The sequence below is a fragment of the Mixophyes fleayi genome, chromosome 6, assembly GCF_038048845.1.
Source record: "Mixophyes fleayi isolate aMixFle1 chromosome 6, aMixFle1.hap1, whole genome shotgun sequence".
Classification (NCBI taxonomy): Eukaryota; Metazoa; Chordata; class Amphibia; order Anura; family Limnodynastidae; genus Mixophyes; species Mixophyes fleayi.
The window spans coordinates 125,531,235-125,552,899 of record NC_134407.1 but is presented as its reverse complement, the minus strand read 5'-3'; the positions used below and the strand labels follow the sequence as shown (position 1 = coordinate 125,552,899).

The 21,665-nt window shown below is 42.8% G+C and overlaps 1 protein-coding gene across 1 annotated transcript in view; it reads left to right on the top strand.

Moving 5' to 3' along the window:
• The first annotated feature begins 2,524 nt into the window (after nucleotides 1-2,524).
• LOC142161565 (putative glycine N-acyltransferase-like protein 1B) overlaps nucleotides 2,525-21,665 on the top strand; it is a 62,172-nt gene continuing 43,031 nt past the window's right edge. Inside the window, exons 1-2 of the mRNA XM_075217292.1 lie at nucleotides 2,525-2,612; nucleotides 13,391-13,469. Coding sequence (XP_075073393.1) covers nucleotides 13,392-13,469 — 78 coding nt within the window. The 5' untranslated portion in view covers nucleotides 2,525-2,612; nucleotide 13,391. The remainder of the gene's footprint in view (nucleotides 2,613-13,390; nucleotides 13,470-21,665) is intronic.

Below are 21,665 nucleotides of genomic sequence, written 5' to 3'. Positions count from 1 at the left end.
AATAGAATTTAGGGGGAATGTAGTTTAGTCCAGCAAAGTGGAGAATACTTTCTGTGTTGTGCAAGGTGCTGAAACCACTCTAAGTAGTCACCTGTGAAGAGAGTGCAGACACTGTTAGCTTGAGTCAAGTGATTCCCATAATTAGACTTTTTTGACAAGCAGCAAGAGAAATTGAAGAAGCAAATGAAGCAAAGCAATTCCACTTATTATGTTGGACTTATAGATGAAGCACTTTATTCGCTTCGCCAGGATCCAAGAGTCATCAACATCTTGAAATCCGATTATTACAGTTTGGCAACTGTGCTTGATCCTAGGTTTAAGAGCTATGTCTTCTCTTTCTTTCCAACTGACCCAGATCTTAAGAGATGCAATAAGCTCCTGGTCAGCAAGTTGACAGATCAAGTGGTTCATGACACAATGACGTCTCCTCCTTCAGTTTCTCTGGCAACTGCTGCTCTGAAAAAACTTAGCTTTCCCAGGACACCCAGTGGTGATGCAGATGAGTCAGCACAACATTTAGACATTTGCTCTGCTCTAAAAGAATTGCCCAAAAATCGTGACAGCTCTGCCATAAAATGAACTACAAATTCCATGAGGAAGGTCATTATTGGCAATTACATCAAAGTACTTCTGTGATGGTGGATTCCAGCGAGGATGAATTAATATTGTTTGAGGAAGATGTACACAATGATGAACACAGTGTACCTGATGCTGGTATGCCTGGTAATATTTTGGGTAGAATGGTATCTTGGCAATTTTATATTTTTCTACAGTAAACTTTCACCTTTTTTACAGAGAATTTTTTTGCTTTAAAAGGGTACAAGCTTTTTATTTACATTTTTGTTTCCCTGACTTAAAACCTCTATGCACTTGAACATAGGCTTTAGCACATGAGGTAGAGGGATTAGTATCATCATGACTGAGACTGGAGAGTGACAACAACAATGTCACCCCTCCTGTTTCTGTATAAGCTATAACACAATACAATGCCACTGGAGACTTTGAAGAACACTGACAGCCCTATTATTACAATTTTTGTTTCAGCACTGAACCCTGCCACCTTTCCTGTATCTGAGTGAGCTATGGTACAGTAAAATGTAACTACAGATTTAGACCAAGCCAGCCAGCCCTATAATTTCTATTTCAGCAATGACTCTTAGCACTCCTCTTTGTCTGTTACCTATATAACGCAGTAGAATTTGCCTGCAAATTCAGAAAAAAAGCCTGCAAGGACTAGTATTTGTAATTCAGCAATGACAATTAGCAATGGAGCAATGGAGCTCTCTTATTTGGGTGTATATAACACTGTACACTTTTTGGTGCAAATTCAGAAGGAAAGCCTGCAAGGACTACTATTTGTATTTCAGCAATGACAATTAGCAATGCAGCTCTCCTTTTTGTGTTACTTATATAACACTGTAGAATTTTACTGCAGAATTACACCAAACCTGACAGCACTAGTTTTTTTATTTTTATGCAATGACAATTACCAATGAAGCTGACTTTTTTGTATGTTACCTATATAACACAGTAGAATTGGACTGCAGAATTACATCAACCCTGTAAGCACTATTATTTGTATTTTTCTGCAATGAAATTTAACACTGGGTCTCTCCTGTTACCTATATAACACAGTAGAATTGGACTGCAGAAATACACCAACCCTGCCAGCAGCACTAATATTTGTATTTTTCTGCAATGAGTTTTAACACTGGAGCGATGGAGCTCTCCTGAATGTCACTGATAACTTTGTTTAACACTGCTACCACCCTCCTCTTACAATTCTCTAACTTTTCCTGCCCAACTGCTCTACACTCCATGCTACCCCTTCTGTATTCCTCTCTCAAATGGCACTAGATCACCGCGGAGGGCGGTATTTATAGATTCCAAAACTCGCGAGATTCGAGATCTGACGACGTCACAATGACGTTTTGCCTCGTTTTCGAATCCGAAAAAGCGCAAAAGTTACTCAGATCTCCTAGGTTCGGGTGTGTTCGGTTTCCGAGTAACCGAGCCTGAGCATCTCTAGTTCCTATGTTTTGGTGCATAGTTGAGTCACTTGGCCTTGTTTTCACATGGAAGGTTGGCTTATTGGCCGCAATTCTTCCATGAAGACCACTTCTGGCTAGACTTCTCTGAACAGTAGATGGGTGTACCTGAATCCCACTGTTTTTTTCCAGTTCTGAGCCGAAGGGCATGTGTGGTTTTGTGTTGATTAACCCTTTCACAACCACATGTCACAAGGTGGGTCCTATGACACAATACTATAAAATTTGGGCACTGAAACATAAAGGAGTAAAGGTTAATTCTGTAAACAAGCAAGGTAGCAAATTCTGGTATCATTCCAAAAAATACTAAAAGTTAACCATAGAGCACACATCAGCAAGTTATTTTCCCCATTGCCTTACTCAGATTACTAAATCTGGAGGCAGGAACACAAATAATTAATCCAGGGTTTTCTATTTCATAAGCCTACAAGTTTTTTTTTTTATTGAATTGCTTTCTTCACTGGACATTAATTAATCTAATCTGTGATCCCTATTACTAACAGTGGTGGATTATAACACAGACCGATACCAAAGCGACCTATTGTGGATTTGCATTTGATAGAGGTAGCGTGAAACTAATGTCCTGTGCATGTCATAATCTGTTTGCTCAGTTTATACTGTTCTGCACATGTCATTCAGTGTGTTTTGTCCTGTGTCTTGAATCCTGCATGTCATTCTACGTGCAATGTCCTGTGCATATTATCGTGGCTGTTTGTCCTTTGTTCAATGCCATGTGCATTTTAAATTTGTCATGTCATCCTGGGTGTCGTGCATGGTATTCTGTGTATTTAATCCTAGGTGTGTCCTGTGTAGGTCATACTTTCTGCTGGGTCCTGAGCAGGTCATCTTATGTGTGATGTCGTCTGCATATTATCCTGTGTGAGATGTCCTGTATGTCATCCTGTGTACATGGTCCTGTACATCCTGTGTGTGATGTCAATTGTATCGTCTGTGTCCTGCCCCTGCATATGGCACCATTCTAGGTCTTCTGTCCTGTGCTTATCACCCTGGGTGTTCTGTCCTGTATGTGGAATCCAGGGCATATCCTCTTCTGTGTGATGTTCTGTACATAATATCCTGTATCTTCTGTCTTGTGTGCGGTGTTCTTACATATTGTTTCGGGTTGGGTGTGTAATCACGATTGACTAAACCCCGACAGAACTAAGAACGCCAGTGGAATAGCGACTGTTTACAAAAGAAACATGGAACTATTGAGGTGTTTTAACATCCCGGCAGCTGCATGGATGTCACTTTTAATAGCTTTATCACAATTGTTTCATCCGAGATCTTTCGCCTTGTGTGTGGCATTGTCTTCTATAAGAATATACTTCTCTTAAATTAGGTGAGCAGCACATTTATTGATTTGACATCACTTGTTGAAAAACAGTATCCACTATATTGTATTCATTTGTATTCATTTCTTTATTGTGGACCATTGTGCACCAAGTGATATATTTTTTTTTTTTACATTTTATTTGTAACCCAAGTGATATTTTCTAGCTGTTTCAACATATATGGAAAGATGCTGGAGGCCTTCTGAATCCCTGAGAGATGCGAATTTGGACTAACATTCACCACAACTTAATGGTGTGGCGAAGATCACTCCTACATTTTCAATATTAAGTGCATGTCATATTGAATGTGACGTCATGTGCATATCATCTGTTTTATATCCTGTGTATTTTATCCTGTGTATGGTTTTTTGTGTTTGATGACCTGTGAGGGTCATCCTTTGCTCATCATCTCATCTTGTGTGTTCTATTTTGTGTGCAATGTCCTGTCGTTGTCATCATGTGTGTCCTATATTCCATATCTCATCCTGTGTATAATGTCCTGCGCTATCATATTGTGTGTTCTGTCCTGTATACGATATCCTATACATATTATACAACGTAGTATCATGTGTGTGCAATACTGTGCTTGTCATCCTGTATGGTATCCAGTACTTTTTTTCCTGTATGTGACAAAATACATCAGTGGAGGCTTGCAGTGTTGCATATTGTGTTGCCCCGCTAACCAGTACATGATGATGTGATTTACGTCATCACACATTGGTGGATAGGGCAACTCGTGTTTCACACAGTCCTGTCCAACCTGACTTTGTACACCTGCCTTCTGCATCTACCAGATGGCAGGTGTACAAAGTCAGCAATTATGGTGTGTGGCATCCTGTGCGTGTCATCAGATACAAGGTGACCATCTAGATGGATAGCTACTCTAATAATTCCTTTAACATGGTAACATACCTCTCTGTTGCACCTGCATGAGGTCACATTGTTGTGGTATATAGGTATTCACAATTTGATCAAAATGTGCACTAAAATGTTTACTTCAGACATTACAATTGACATTATTGAGTCTAATACACATATGTTTATTGTCATAAGGATGTCTTTAGTGTCTAAAGTGTGCTGCTGCATTTATGTTCTGTATTACAGTGAATTGGTAGAGTTCAAATAGTGCTTAAATGCATTTTGCCACTGATGGTCAGGGGCGGATTGGTGATAGGCCTTACCGTAGAAGCAGAATGACACATGGGACGAGCACCACATGACAGGTGCCGTCCCATGTCTGCAAGTGATTGAAGATAGGAGAGCAGACTCGAGTGCAGCATGGCTTAAACAATGTAATTGTGAGGGGAAGGGGGCTGCTAATCTATTTTACTATACTATGGGGGGGTCTGCTAAACTATTATACCATACTAAGCGGGGCTGCTAATCTATTTTACTATACTATGGGGGGGGGTGCTAAACTATTAGCTATACTTTGGGGGACTGCTAATCAATTTGACTATACTATGGAGGGAGGCTGTTAATCTATTTTACTATACTATGAGGGGTTGTAAACTATTTCACTATACTATGGGGGGGCGCTAAACTATTTTCCTATACTATGGGGGCTTCTAATCTATTTTACTATACTATGGGGGGCTTATAAACTACTTTACTACACTATGGGGGAGGGGAGGGCTGCTATACTACACTACTATACTGTGTGAGGAAATGGGAGGGTTTGAGGGGAGGGCTGCTATACTATGTGAGGGAAGGAGTGGAGGACTGCTATACCACTATAATATGTGAGGGAAGGATGGGGGGCTGCAATACCACTATACTATGTGAAGGACGGATGGGAGGGGGACTGCTATACCACTATACTATGTGAGGGAAGGATGGGGGGGCTGCTATACCACTGTACTATGTGAGAGAAGGAGGGGGTGGGGCTGCTATACCACTATACTCTGTGTGGGAAGGAGGGGAGGGCTGCTATACTATGTGAGAGAAGGAGTGGAGGACTGCTATACCACTATAATATGTGAGGGAAGGAGGGGGGCTGCTATACCTCTATACTATGTGAGGAAATGATGGGTGGCTGCTATACTACTATACTATGTGAGGGAAGGAGGAGTGGGCTACTATACTATGTGAGGGAAGGATGGAGGGGTGCTGTACCACTACACTATGTGATAGAATTGGAGGGGGTCTGCTATACTATACTATGTGAAGGAAGGAGGGGGGCTGCTATACCACTACACTATGTGATGGAATTGGAGGGGTGCTACTATACTATACTATGTGAAGGAAGGAGGGGAGGCTGCTATACCACTATGCTATGTGAGGGAAGAGGGGGGCTGCTATACCACTATTCTATGTGATGGACGGATGGAAGGGGTACTGCTATTCCACTATACTATGTGAGAGAAGGAGATGGTGGGGCTGCTATACCACTGTACTATGTGAGAGAAGGAGGGGGTGGGGCTGCTTTACCACTATACTCTGCGAGGGAAGGAGGGGAGGGCTGCTATATTATGTGAGGGAAGGAGTGGAGGACTGCTATACCACTATAATATGTGAGGGAAGGAGGGGAGGGCTGCTATACCACTATAATATGTGAGGGAAGGAGGGGAGGGCTGCTATACCATTATACTATGTGAGGGAAGGAGGGGAGGACTACTATACCACTATAATATGTGAGGAAAGGAGGGGAGGGCTGCTATACCAATATACTATGTGAGGGAAGGAATGGGGTGCTATACCACTACACTATGTGAGGGAAGGAGGAGGGCTGCTATACTACTGTACTATGTGAGGGTAGGATGGGGGGCTGCTATACCACTATACAAAGTGAGGGAATGATGGGGAGCTTCTATACTATAATGTGTGAGGGAAGTGAGTGGGGGGGTCTTAATATTAATTTTGATGTCGAGGAATGTTATTCCTCTAATGGTGGAGTGTAGGTGGGGGCTAATTATTTAATGGGTGCTATTTTATTTGTGGGGTGATGGCAGGGATATTTAATAGTGGGGTTATTAATTTAAGATAGTGTGATGGGACCTTAAACTTAATCTTTGGGTGGTATGGGGACTATTAATTGAATGTGGGAATGTTTGGGGAGAGTGAGATCTATTTGTTAAAAATGACTTATTTAATGGCAGTGATGGTTGCAGGATTTAGGTATATTTATTAAACCTAAATGCTATTAATTTATTACTGGGCTGTGGGTCTCTACTGTAATTTGTGTGGGAGGTAGGCTATTAATTTAATGGTGGACTATGGATCGGAGCTAATTATTTAATGGTGTTTGATATTAATTTATTTGTTGGTTGATGGTGGGGCTATTAATTTAAGGTGAAGTGATGGGACCTTTAATATAATGCTGGGGTGGCTTGGGGATACTAATTGAATGTGAAGGAGGGATATTTATTAAATGTGAGTGCAAATTATTTAATGTCAGGGATGGTTGTGGAAATGGTTACATTTATTAATCGTAAATGCTATTAATTTATTGCTAGGGCTGTTTGGTGGGAGGGAGATAGATTTACTTTTTAAATGTGGATATTATTATTTTAATATGGGGCTGGAGGGAGGCCTATTTATTAAATGTGGGTGCTATTGATTTAATGCAGGGCTGGTTGGAGTTTTCTAAATTTCATATACCCATATTTTCCCCCTTAATAGGGCCCCCAACATTCCAGGAGCCAGACAAGCAGCAAGTGAGCTAAATACACCAGCAGCCACAGGTGGTGAAAGTGACAAGAAGAGGTAGGAGAGAGCAGGACCATCTGCATTCTGTCCTGAATCTAGTGGGACAGTCCCGAATTTGGGTGACTATCTCACTTAGTCAGCATTTGGTCCGACTACAAGGACACTTGGGAAATATGTCCCGCTTCGCACTGTACTGCTCGTGAAGACAGAGCTGCATGCCCAACAGTAGAGGTCACAGTTTTGCCTGTGTATTTGTCTAAAATGTATCTAATATAATATCCCCCTCCTGTTTTAAGTGCCCCAGGACCCCCAGAGCCTTATTTCAGCTCTGGTGATACTTTAGCGGTCCTTGCATTGATTCTATTGCCTGTCTTCTACCTTGCATTGGTCCCATTCTCAGATCACTTTGTTAAACATACGGCCGGTCCCTGTTCCACTGACAATATCACCAATCCTACCTCATTTGTACTTAATATATCACCAGCAAACCCTTACATATAGCTCTCCCCTTCACTTATGCCATTGTCAGTCCCCAGTGTACTGATCCCATTGCCAACACTCCCTGCGCTGTTATTATTTAAAACAACCCCCAATCACTGGGCACATTTAGGGCTCATACACAATTGTTGCAATAGAAGTGTTTTGTTGCAGATGCTAGAAGCATTTCACTTTTGTGGTGATCGCACCTTTGGACTGGTAGTTTGCAACTCATGATGTCAAGAATAGATGCAACAGTGTGGTGAGGTGCCAATACGCAACTCTGGCAGACTATTAAATATGATTGTGCCAACATGTTTCATAATGGTTAAACTTATTAAACAAAGTCATATATGTTTCTATGAAGGGAATATTGGAAGGATGTATTGGTAGGCAACTAAACCGTTTGGAGCACACAGGTATTAACGAGTCGCAGAGAATGCAAAAGCATTCATGTATTTTTATAACAAAGGACTGGCAGCTTTTGCCCTGCATTGTTTTAGAAATGACCTGCTGTGTCTTGAGTCATCACATCTAGGTTTTCCTAAATGGCACTAAAACCACATGCCAGTAAATCTAAATCCCACTTACTTTTGTGTTGATCCCACCTACAATTGATTTGGCTTGATTTGGCTCCACCCACATGAGGCCAATTTTTTTAAAAAAATTTTAGGCCAGTTTTAAAATCCCAATCTGCCCCTCCTGATGGTAGAGGTATTTGCCAAGACCCCTTACTTAAATCCAATATAAACACAAACAGGGGCAGATTGGGAACATAAAGTGGCCCTAGAACAAATTCTGGAAGTGACCTCATGTGAGCGGGTCCAAATAGACTGTAGGCAGGATTAGCACACAGTTATATCTAGCCACATCGGTGGTAGGCAAGGCTTATGCAACACGCAATGGTAGGCGAAGTCATATCAACACAAGGTGGAACTAAGACATAAAAAGGTTGCTGATCAGAAGGTACAAGGTGGACTAGCTGACCTGTCCTGGTTTAGTTGATCTGTGGGCTAATAATACATCTTCTTTATAAATACATGCATACATAGAGATCTGACTGGTGGTTTGCATATTTGTATATATACATATATAAACATACACACACACAAAAACATGGATACTCTGCACTCACCAAAGACACAAGTAATGCTGTTCTAAATACTTTTCTATATTAAAATCAGGGAATATTAGTATCATCATCATCATAATCATTTATTTATATAGCGCCAGCAAATTCCGTAGCGCTTTACAATTAGGAACAAACATTAATAAAACAATACTGGATAATACATACAGACAGAGAGGTAAGAGAACCCTGCACGCAAGCTTAAAATCTATTTCAAAATATGTTAAGCTGACATGCCTACGCCAATATCTTCCTCTTCTGGACAGTCCTAACATGCTAAAATACTATGCTTTTTTATATGGGCTAAAGGTTTACCTGCACACAACTTTCAAAGGCAAGCCTTTCCCAAGCACTAGCAGCCATGGGAGACCTGGAACTCATCTGACAAAAGTTGGAAATAATTAATGTAAAGAACTAAAGAATAGGGTGCAAGTGATTGGGACTTACATTGTATAAACAAAATGGTGTTGATACTCTCCACTCACCAAATACACAATTAAAACTGTTCTAAGTACTTTTCAATATTAAAAGCAGGGAATGATAGTTCCACATATTGGAATATATGTTAAGCTGACCAACTCACACAAAAGTCATCCCCTTCTGGCCAGTCCTAACACGATCAAATGATATGCTTTTTTAGCTTAACATATATTTTGATATATAGAACTAACATTCCCTGTTTCAGCTCCCCTGAGCCCCCCCTTTTAGTTTTCTTTGAAGTCCACTATACCTGTCTCTTCTACCCCACCCCATCCATCTCCGTATTTCAGTCATCTACTGCCCCCTAGTCCCACTTCCCAATTTTTTAGAAATTTTACAGTCTGGCTTCTCCACTATCTCACCTCACACCCCTCCACCATCATCCTAGTGGTACTAGCCGCGGCGGTGCCCAGCTGCCGTGACTCACTCACCCGCGTCCCATGACGACCGGGACATCACTTCCGGCCATGACCCGGCCGTTGCCAAGGCAACGGTCGGACGCTCTCTTCAGTGCCGCGTCCCGGCAATGAGAGTAAGCTGGGCGCGTGCGCACATCAGTCCCACTAGCCTGTGGGCTAATTAATGTAGTTAGTCAAATTATGCAGGGGACTGTGTATTGTCAGAGCCAGGCTCTGATTGGCTGCTCACTGTATTTAAGGCAATGAGGTCTGCTGCCTCATTGGCGGTTATAGCATCCAGTTACCTGTTAGCTTAATCTGCTCCTGCTCCTGCTCCTGCCTTGTATTGGTGAAAACCTGTTGGACTGTTACCCGTGTATGATCCTTGGCCTGGATTTGGACTTTTCTTGTGTATCTCGTGACCCTGACCTCTGGCTTGAATACCGACCTCCCTGTCTGCTCGTGACCCCTGACCTCGGCTTGTTTATTGGTACTGTTATCTGCTGCCGGCCCCTGACCTCTGCTCAGACTCCACTCCGCTTGCCTGGGTTCTCCCCAGCCGGTACACACTTCACGACCCTCTGTCAGTCTGCAGCCCAACCTGTCCCCCACCTTAAGGGGCTCCAGTGAACACCTGACTGGCAGAGTAGACTCCGGGTTGTGTTGTGCTGGCTGGAGGGGTTCCTAACACCTAGGTGACTTTAACATCCCTATTGACAACCCCACTGACCCACCATCCATCAAACTTCTTGCCCTTTCTTCCTCCTTTGGCCTTTTACAATTGACCTCTTCCCCCACCCACTGTCTCAGTTCCTCCCTTGATCCTTGTTTTCTCCCGTCAATGTGCTTTTTCTTACTTCTATAACTCTCCTTTCCCACTCTCTGACCACAATTTTCTTTCCTTCAATCTGAACCCACCCTTACTAGATGCAATCCTAGTGCTCTTGATACTGCTATTTTTGTCCTCTCCTTTCCCCTCTATCCACCCAGGCTGCCCCAACCTGGTGGCCTCCCTCTACAATCACACCCTCATCACCATTCTTGACTCTGCTGCCCCCGCCTCTTCTGTCCACCTTCGCCATTCTAATCCCGATCCTTGGCACTCCAAATGTACCTGTTTTCTTCTAAAAATGTACATGTACTGCTAAATGCCATTGGAGGAAATCTCATTCCTTGGCAGATTTCCTTCATTTCAAGTTAATTCTCTCATCATACAGTACCGCCCTCTCCCTTGCTAAACAATCAATGCTCCTTCATTTCTTCACAGTCTCCATTACCATTAGTTTTTGCCACTTTCAACACACTGATTTTCCATCCTCCGCCTCCTCCCCTCCCATCCTCCTTTACTGCCACTGACTTTGCCTCCTTTTTTCACTTCCAAAGTTGAGGCCATCAGACACAAAACCTCCTTCTTCCTTCACTCTTCTGCCACTCCACCCTACTCTCCCTCCAGCCATCATCATCATCAGCAGCAGCAGCTATTTATATCACCATTTGTGCTACTTCTACCCCACTGCGTGCTCCACCTTGTTCCCCTCTTCATCTGTCCCACTCCACTGGCATCTTCCTTTCATCCTTTAAATATGCCCTTGTCTCACCTATTCTTAAAAAACCCTATCTTGATCCCAGTTGCCTCTCCGCCACCTCCTCCTGGATGTATTTTTGCTTTCTCAATCGTAAAATGTCTAAATCTGAACTCATTGTCTTCCCTCCATCAATAGTTTGCTCCTCTCCTGATTTCTTTATAACTGTCGATAACACCACTATCAACTCTGTTCCCCAACTCCCCTTACAAGAACCTTTCTCTCCCAGCATCCCACTTTGCTCTTCTTCCATCTACACTTAATGCTGTAGCTAGACTTATCTTCCTCTCTTGCCACTCCACATCTGCCTTCCCTCTCTGCAAAGACTTACACTGGCTCCCTTTCCCCTACAGAATCCTCTTCAATCTCCTCTTCCTTACATAAAAGGTACAACTCTACTACGCTCTACTACACCCTACATCTCCAATCTCAGCTCCATACACACTCACTCCTGTCCTCTCCAGTCAGCCAATGATCACTGCTTTTCCTCCCCTCTGGTAACCACATCTCAAATGGCTATTGAAAATTCACTTGTTCATAAAAACCTTCCGGTCCCCCGCAAACCATTTCACCATGTAGTTTACTTCACCCTCTTTTGTCCTACATGTCTCCAACTCTTGCCCTCAGATCCCCTTAGACTGGCTCATCCCCATGTGTCAACCATTTGTCTGCCCCTTTTCCTTTAGATCGTAAGCTCTAGTGAGCAGGGGTCTCTTCCCTCCTCTTCTCACTACCTATAGCTTTTGCTCACCAACTACACTGCACACCTCCTCTTTGGCCTCTCTGCCCCCTGACTTCCTCCTCCATTGTCTTCACATCTGTTTCAGTGGCTCTAAACCTGGCAGTTGTGCTCACATTAATGGGTACAGGTTTCATTTTGCACTGGATATATCCCTTGCCTCAATTACGCATCCAGGCTATCAGTAGCTGTGTTGAGAGTTGTGGTGTTGTTTATTTATTCTATTGTAGTGTTATACAATTTACTGTCTTGTTGTTTGATTTCTGTATGACACCGCGGACCACATGTGGTGCCCTATAAATAAGGGTTATTAATAATAATAATAATAATAATAATAATAATAAGATAATTAAAACAAAACCTTATGGTGGTCTTATTTTTCTAGTGTACCAGGAACATTGGATGTCCAGGGGCTCATAGATGCTTCTATTATACCTAAGGCTAGCATCTCCTCTAACTACTTTCAGATACACTTCTGAGTCTATTTTATGATGCTGGTGACACCTGAGTCCACATCATTAAGTTAGTCTGCCCTGGCTTTCAACTGAACAATTCCAGCACTGTATGCAGCTGGTATTGTTTTGAGACACTACTCTCCCACGGTAACATATTTAACTTCTAAATATTTCTTAGCTACCTAGAAGAAGTCAGGAAGTGTGCAAGGAATCGTAAAATTGTATTCTCCAGCAGGCTCCTACTTACAGCGCCCCCTTAAGACCACCAGTAATAGTGCCGCATACACAAATGACGTCATTGTGTGTCGGACAGTGAATGTGTACAAATTGTTAGAAGACAGCTTTTTGAACAGTCGCCTACCTCAACATGTCGCGGATGTCACTTTCGGAATAACTGCGTCGGGGTAAGTAGTGTCGGTGTATGGTAAGTCATTAAAATGACTACCACCGTTTTTTTCATGTAGCACACAAATACTTGATAGCTTATTTATACACTGAAATTTAAAGTTGATATTTGTGTGCTACATCAAAAAACTGCTAGTATTTAACTTATGTGCAAAATAATAAACTAATTTACACCCCTTGCATTGTAACATGGCTTGTCCAGAAAACTTGAGTAAGAAAACTTACTCAAGTTTTTGCCTAAGATCCTTAATGAATCAGGCCCTATGTGTTTACAAGAAATTTCAATGTGGTGGGTAAAGTGGACTTGTACAATTCTCACATTCTCAGATTCTAGTCTTTTAAAATATAAGGGTATAAAAAAGGCAATACTATTTAAATAAAGTATCTGTTTAAGGCTGCAAACTTTAGCAATTATTCAGACAAATTACATGATTTTAAATCTATCCTGCCTTACAGATGTTAGTTGTCTTGTACTTCTTCAAATCATACTTTCTTAAATCCATCTTATGAGAATGGTGTCCATGTGTATGCAGTTGGAATATATACAATTGTTGTGTTGTCTCTAATGAAGCAATGTAAGTGTAACAGATTGAACAAACAATTGAATACCAATACCATCCTTGATATCAAAAGTGCACCCTCTTTTTGATTGCTTGCACCTTGTGAAATCTAACATGTTTTATTTTGTTTATAGAATGCTTTTCTTGACTTGTTCCTCAAAACTTGTCAGTCTGAGAAGACTACTGATCCGCAGCTTCCCAGAGTCACTAAAGGTAAGTAAGTAAGTCTTCATATGCCTAGAGCTACATTGCATGTATTGTAAGTTTTTCAGGGGAGGCTGGCAAATTCTACACTGGGCACAAGCGCACTTAAATGGCCCACATTAAAGTCGCATCAGGAACCTTGTTTATGAAATCTGGCTTTCATGAGAAGGAATGCAAAGTCAGCAACATCTGATGAGCTGGTAGCTCCAATCTTATGGTATTATCATAGAACTCTGATGGGGGTTAGCAGGATAAAGAAATGCCAGCAGGTGTATTTATGAACGGATGATAGGGCGTAAATCTGGTGAAAACGCCTGTAGTCCAGCTCTTAGGGGAAGTTTTAAAATGCTGTCATTGCCTAAGCGATATCTCTTTCAGACAATATATGAGTTATTGTTATTGTACTGGGTTAATATCAAGTCATCAGCCAAATTCTTGATTCACCACAGCAATACATGTGAACAGCAAACCAGAGTTATGCACAAAGTTCAGGGTATATTGGTTTCTTCAGTGGAGAGGTGTAAGTAACCCCTTCCCAAACACCAGCCAAAATTAGACCGAATTTGAGCCCTTAAATATGCCCAAACTCCACCCCTATGAGGAATGGGTGGGACTTCTTCCTGAATCCCAGGAGGTTAATTTGTGGTAGTTTCTCACTCTGCCATAGTTATAGGGGACAATTCAATTTGGCTGCATTATTCTTGGAATAACGAGTCCTGCGCACTACTACAGTTACTATGGTACTATGCTACAGTTACTATTTTACTATGGTTAAAAGTGTACAGTATTACCATTAGTACAGTAATTTTAACGCTGATTTTTGCACGCAGCCCTCGGGGTCACAAGCTAAAATCCAAGTTAAAATTACCTTATTAATGGTAATACAATTAGCGCTGCGTTATTCTTACACTAACGTGGCCGAATTGAATCGGCCCCATAGACTGTTTTCTGATAAATTGGCCATCATTCAGCAGAATTTCACATCAACATAAAGGTGTGACTTAAGAAAGAAACCTTGTACAATATTAAAGGACTCATTTAGTGGTTGATGCATTTGCTCCCATATTGTGCGTAGCTAAATGTGCACGCACATTTATGGGCATATATTCAGTTGGACACATTTGACAATGCGTCAAGCTGTAAAACAGTAACATCTGCGCCAGACGTATAAGTGTGTATTTTTACGCCCCATAATAACATAGAGATGTGGCTTGTCAATGTTAAAATGCTGAAGTCCATTACCCTGCTTGCACACACTATAATAATTTAATGAGGTTGTCACAAACACGCTCCCAGCTGCCGTGACTTTGGGGTATTCGCTGTATGAGGTCACACACGATTTCAGCCCGCAGTCTCTCTCTACCTATCACACAGGTTATAGACCTACGTAATCGCCCCAAACACAGCGCTCTCACACCCCCAGACACTTCAGATTCTGCCACCACCTATTGGATACGGGCAATAGGACCCCAATATACTGTCCCACACTGGCACACAGGCTTTTAGTTCCACAAACTAGCAAGACCCACACCAGCACACACAGGGTTAACTCTTCACACCTCAAGACTGTTACACAAGTGTAAATGCAAGCACACACAGCTTGTTAATCAAATGTATCAACAAATCACACACTGGCATTCCAAGGGTTAACTTGGTCGAGCAATCTGTCTCTTCTAATAGGCTAATGGATTTGTTAGTGTATCAATGATGCAACTTATTAAATTATAGATTTAATATACAAAAAATACAGGGCATTCAGATATAAAGAAAAATAATGAATAAACAATTAGTAGACTGACATAACAAGCAAACACAGTTTAAAATAAACAGGTATAACAGTACAGAGCATAACTCACTTATAAACTCTATGCCTGGGGCATGCAAGGAAGATGGACAGTCCTTCAATTAGATTGATTCCCCAAGAAGCTAACAATTTTTCCCTTCAACACACAGGTTTTTAAGCCAAATTAAGTGGGATGGTCTTCACAGGGGCAGTGTTTAATTCTAATAGGGGGTAGGGCTGTCCCCTGGGTGTCACTCTACTTTGCTCACAAATATTCCCAGAGTCTTGACCTGTGGGTAATTCTTCACAGATATATCTCAGAGAAAAAACACCTCCCTCAATAAACCGGTCATAATCTCCGCACATTTAAATACCAAACATAATGGAATTATGAGAATGTGAGATACCTTTTCCAAAGATATGTGATTTTAGCTGTTCCCTGATACCACCGAACCTGTCATTCACAACCCTGGTGTGATTTCTGCTCCTCAGTTTGGAGAAACTCATGCTGCCTACCAGGATCTCCAGCTGTGACCGGCCCCACACCATCTACTCAAGTGTCCCAAAACTCTTTGAAGCCAAGACAAGTGACATGGTTATCTCCTCACACTGGGATGTGCAAAGCCATTGAGTACATTTGCATAAGACTCAATGTCTCCAAACTTAACAGCTCAATTTATCCTTGGATTCATTTGAGATAACCTATTTACACTGTAGTTATGATTTATCCCTTATAAATAACTTCAAGCTCTCTGTTCATGACAAAGGTATCATATACACATGAGACAATAGTAGATTACATGAAATATAAACATTTGTTATTTTCCCCTTTAAAAATCAAATGGGAATCTTCTTTCCTGCAGTAGTCCAAATGGAAGTGTCAAGTAATGAGAATAAACCTAACCAACTTCATATAATATAGTCACAGCATTAATGATTTAATTACTGTCAGCTGGAGGGGTCAATAAACAAACAACCAATCAGAGTGTGCTAGAAAGTGCTGCTGATAGGCATCATCAACATTATGTTTAGTTATACTTGCCCTCTAAGCACCTGCTAGAGATGTGCTTTCTAAAAGGTGTATATGCTGATGGGTCCAGGTCTAATTGAGTCACAAATGTTTGATCACTCCCTTACTTTACTCAGCCTCTCTCCGACCTCGTTCTGCCTCTCCAGGCATAAGGAGATGCAAGTCATTGGTATGCAAAAACATATGTACGAACATGTGTACGCACATTTGGTGCACATGTGATGTACGTAAATGTGTATTAGAGATGTGCACCGGCCACTTTTCGCGTTTTGGGTTCTGATTACCTTCAGGTTTTGGGTTCTAATGGGTTTTGCCAAAACACTCCCCTCAAGGTTTTGGGTTTTGGGTTCTGATTTATTTTTTAAAAAGCATAAAACTGCTAAAATCCAGATTATTGTTTTTTTTCCCACTCCTGCGCTATTATTAAGCTCAATAACATTCATTTCCACTCATTTCCAGTCTATTCTGAACACCTCACACCTCACAATATTGTTTTTAGGCCAAAAGGTTGCACCGAGGTAGCTGGATGACTAAGCTAAGCGACACAAGTGGGTGGCACAAACACGTGGCCCATCTAGGAGTGGCACTGCAGTGGCAGACAGGATGGCAGTTTGAAAAACTATGCCCCAAAGAGCACATAATGGCAAAAAAAGAGGTGCAAGATGGAATTGTCCTTGGGCCCTCCCACCCACCCTTATGTTGGGGAAATAGGACATGCGCACTTTAACAAACCAATCATATCAGCAACAGGGCCTACAAAACTGTGGCTGAAATGATTGGTTCATTTGGACCCCCACAAAATGAGCTGGCAAAGAAAAAAAAGAGGTGCTATTGGAATTGTCCTTGGGCCCTCCCACCCACCCTAAAGTTGCGAAAAAAGGACATGCACACTTTAACAAACCAATCATTTCAGCGACAGGGCCTACCAAACTACTGTGGCTGATATGATTGGTTTGTTTGGGCCCCCACACAAAAAAAGCAATTCATCTCTCCCTGTACAAAGTAAACTGGCTCTACTGAGGCAAAATGTCGTCCTCATCCTCATCCTCTGATTCCTCGCCCCCTTCAGTGTGTACTTCCTCAACCTCACACATTATCAATTCGTCCATGCTGGACTCCACAATCACAGGTCCCTCTGTAGTCTCTGGAGGGCATTGCTGGTCTTCATTGAAGAATTGATAATTCATCTTGATGAACATCATCTTCTCCACATTTTGCGGAAGCAACCTCCTTCGCCGCTCACTGACCAGGTTCCCCGCTGCACTAAAAACTCTTTCGGAGTACACACTGGAGGGGGGACAACTCAGGTAAAATAGAGCCAGTTTGTACAGGGGCTTCCAAACTACCTTTTTTTCCTGCCAGTACAAGTAAGGACTGTCTGACATGTCTACTTGGATGCTGTCACCAAAGTAATCCTCCACCATTTTTTCAATGGTGACAGCATCCAATGCAGCACAGTAGACATGTCAGCAATCGTTGGCAGGTCCTTCAGTCCGGACCAGATGTTCAAATTTGCTCCTGCCTGCTCTGCATCCCCGCCAGCGGGTCATTTAGGAAATCTCAGCTGTTTCCTCGCAGCCACAGGTGTGGAAGAAAATGAAGGAGGAGCTGTTGCCATGTCACGGTCCTCTTCAGATGACAATCTCCTGATCAGCAGGTCTTTGCACCGCTGTAGACTTGTGTCCGCCGGAAACAGAGACACAACATACGCTTTAAACCGAGGATCGAGCACGGTGGCCATAATGTATTCCTCTGACTTTAAAAGACTGACCACCCTCGGATCCTGGCAAAGCGTACAAAGGGCTTCATCCACAAGAGCTACATGCTTTGTGGAATCGCAATACTTTACCAGCTCCTCCCTCACTTTCTCCAGCTGCTTCTGCATCAGCCTGATCAGGGGAATGACCTGACTCAAGCTGGCAATGTCGGAACTGACTTCTTGTGTGGCAAGTTCAAACGGCTGGAGAACCTTGCACAACACGGAAATCAGTCTCCACTGCGCTTGACTCAGGCGTATCCCCACTCCTTTGCCTATGTCGTAGGTGGCTGTGTAGGCTTGAATGGCCTTTTGCTGCTCATCCATCCTCTGCAGCATATAGAGGGTGGAGTTCCAGCGCGTCACAACCTCTTGTTTGAGGTGATAGCAGGGCAGGTTCAGGCATTTTTGATGGTGCTCCAGTCTTCGGTAGGCAGTGGCAGAATTGCGAAAGTGTCCCGCAATTTTGCAGGCCACCGCAAGCATATCCTGCACACCCCTGTCACTTTTAAGATAATGCTGCACCACCAAATTTATTGTGTGGGCAAAACATGGCACGTGCTGGAAATTGCCCATATGTAATGCCCGCACAATGTTACTGGCGTTGTCCGACACCACAAATCCCCAGGAGAGTCTAAGTGGGGTAAGCCACTACGAGATGATTTCCCTCAGTTTCTCTAAGAAGTTGTCGGCGTTGTGCCTCTTACTGAAACCGGTGATACACAACGTTGCCTGCCTTGGAACGAGCAGGCATTTCGGAGATGCTGCTACTGATGCTGCTGCTGCTGTTGCTGCGGAAAGCGATGCATCTACCCAGTGGGCTGTTACAGTCATATAGTCCTTAGTTTGCCCTGAACCACTTGTCCACATGTCCATGGTTAAGTGGACAGAGGGTACAACTGCATTTTTCAGAGCACTGAGGACACTTTTTAGTACTTCTCTGTACATCCCAGGTATCGCCTGCCTAGTGAAGTGGAATCTAGACGGGATTTGGTACCGGGGACACAATACCTCCATCAACCGTCTAAATCCCACTCCGCTGACGGCGGACGCACGTCTAACACCAACATAGCTGTCAAGGCCGCAGTTATCCGCTTTGCCATAGGATGACTGCTGTCGTACTTTGTGCTAATGGCAAATGACTGTTGTACGGTCAATTGCTTAGTGAAAGACCAAGCGGTCTTACGACTTCCCCTCTGAGATGACCAACTCCCAGCAGCAACAGCAGCAGCGGCAGTAGTAGGCGTTCCGCTGCAGGATCCTCCGGAAGAATCCAGGATTGAAGAGGACTCAGTCATGCCAGTGACATGGCCTGCAGGACTATCTCCGATCAGGACCGAGGAGGAAATTGACGAGGAGGGTGTTGCTGGTGTGGATACAACGGCACCAAGGGATTTAGGTGTCCCTGGACTGCTGACGGTCCTAGCCACAGTTCCTGAACTAAACACAGAATTATGAATGGTCATCAGGTGACGTATAAGGGAGGATGTCCCTAGGTGGCCAAGATCCTTACCCCTGCTTATTGCAGCTTTACATAAGGTACATATGGCAATACATTTGTTGTCCGTATTGGGATAGAAATAATTCCAGACCGAAGAGGTGGATTTATTGGTCTTCTGCCCAGGCATGACGATGGGCTTTTTCATCCCATGGACAACAACTGTTTCCCCCTCTGGTGCCTCATTTAAGAAAACCACATGAGCATCCTCCTCGTCAACTTCCTCCTCAGCGCCAGCTACATCAATATCCTCCTCCTGGTGTACAACATTGACACCTTCATTATCAAAAGCTGGAACTGCACTGTGGGTGATCCTTCCAGCATATGCAGAGGGCGTTCTGCAAATGGTGGAAGGTCAGGCATCGCAACCACCAACACACTTGGACTCTGCTTGGGGATTTGTGATGCCATGTCTTTAGAAGGCAGAGTTGTTTGCTGCGTTTTTGATGACAGCTTAACTCTCTTAACTCTCTTAAATTTTCTAGAGTGGGGGGGAGGAGGAGGGATTAGATCGTTGTGTGAAGCTGAACCACTAGTCATGAACACGGGCCAGAGCCTAAGCCATTCCTTGCCACTCCGTGTCGTAAATGGCATATTGGCAAGTTTACGTTTCTTCTCAGATGATTTTAATTTCTTTTTTTTGATCATTTTAGTGACCTTTGGCTTTTTGGATTTTACATGCCCTCTACTATGACATTGGGCATCGGCCTTGGCAGACGACGTTGATGGCATTTCATTGTCTATGTCATGAGTAGTGGCAGCAGCTTCAGCATTAGGAGGAAGTGGTTCTTGATCTTTCCCTACTTTATCCTCCAAATTTTTGTTCTCCATTATATGCAGCACAAGAGAGCGTACCCCTAAACCACACACACTCTGCAAAGCCTTTAAAAATTATATGCGGCACAGGAGAGTACCACTGGACTGGAGTTATACGGCTGTACCACTGGACTTATACGGCAGGATCAGTGGACTTATACAGCAGTACCACTGGACTTATACGGCAGGATCAGTGGACTTATACAACAGTACCACTGGACTTATACGGCAGGATCAGTGGACTTATACAGCAGTACCACTGGACATATACGGCAGGATCAGTGGACTTATACAGCAGTACCACTGGACATATACGGCAGGATCAGTGGACTTATACAGCAGTACCACTGAACTTATACGGCAGGATCAGTGGACTTATACAGCAGTACCACTGGACTTATGCGGCAGGATCAGTGGACTTATACGGCAGGATCAGTGGACTTATACAACAGTACCACTGGACATATGTGGCAGGATCAGTGGTTATCTTCTCACACTGGGATGAGCAAAGCCATCAAATACATTTACATCAGACTCTCTGTCTTCACATTTTACACTTTAACAGCTCAATTTGTCCATGGATTCATTTGATATAACTTATTTACACTGCAGTTATGATTTATCCCTTATAAATAACTGCAAGCTCTCTATGTTCACGACATGGTACTATTCTCTTGCATACATAATGAATAAGAAGAGATACTGAGAATTACATTTAGCATACAGAACAAAAATATACTGTGCAACTTTTCCTACAAAACAAGAACAGACATGAGAATTGTATACAGTATGCAAACCAAGAGAATTTGTCCAGAGAAAAAAACAAGACACTAAGGGGGGTATTCAATTGTTAGCGAAATCCCCGGAAAAACGAGCGCTCAAAATATATTAGCGTTAATACGGTAATATGCAGTACCACTGGACTTATACGGCAGGATCAGTGGACTTATACAAGAGTACCACTGGACTTATACGGCAGGATCAGTGGACTTATACAACAGTACCACTGGACTTATACGGCAGGATCAGTGACTTTATACAGCAGTACCAGTGGACTTATACGGCAGGATCAGTGGACTTATACAGCAGTACCACTGGACTTATACGGCCGGATCAGTGGACTTATACAGCAGTACCACTGGACTTATACGGCAGGATCAGTGGACTTATACAGCAGTACCACTGGACATATATGGCAGGATCAGTGGACTTATACAGCAGTACCACTGGATTATACGGCAGGATAAGTGGACTTATACAACAGTACCACTAGACTTATACGGCAGGATCAGTGGACTTATACAACAGTACCACTGGACTTA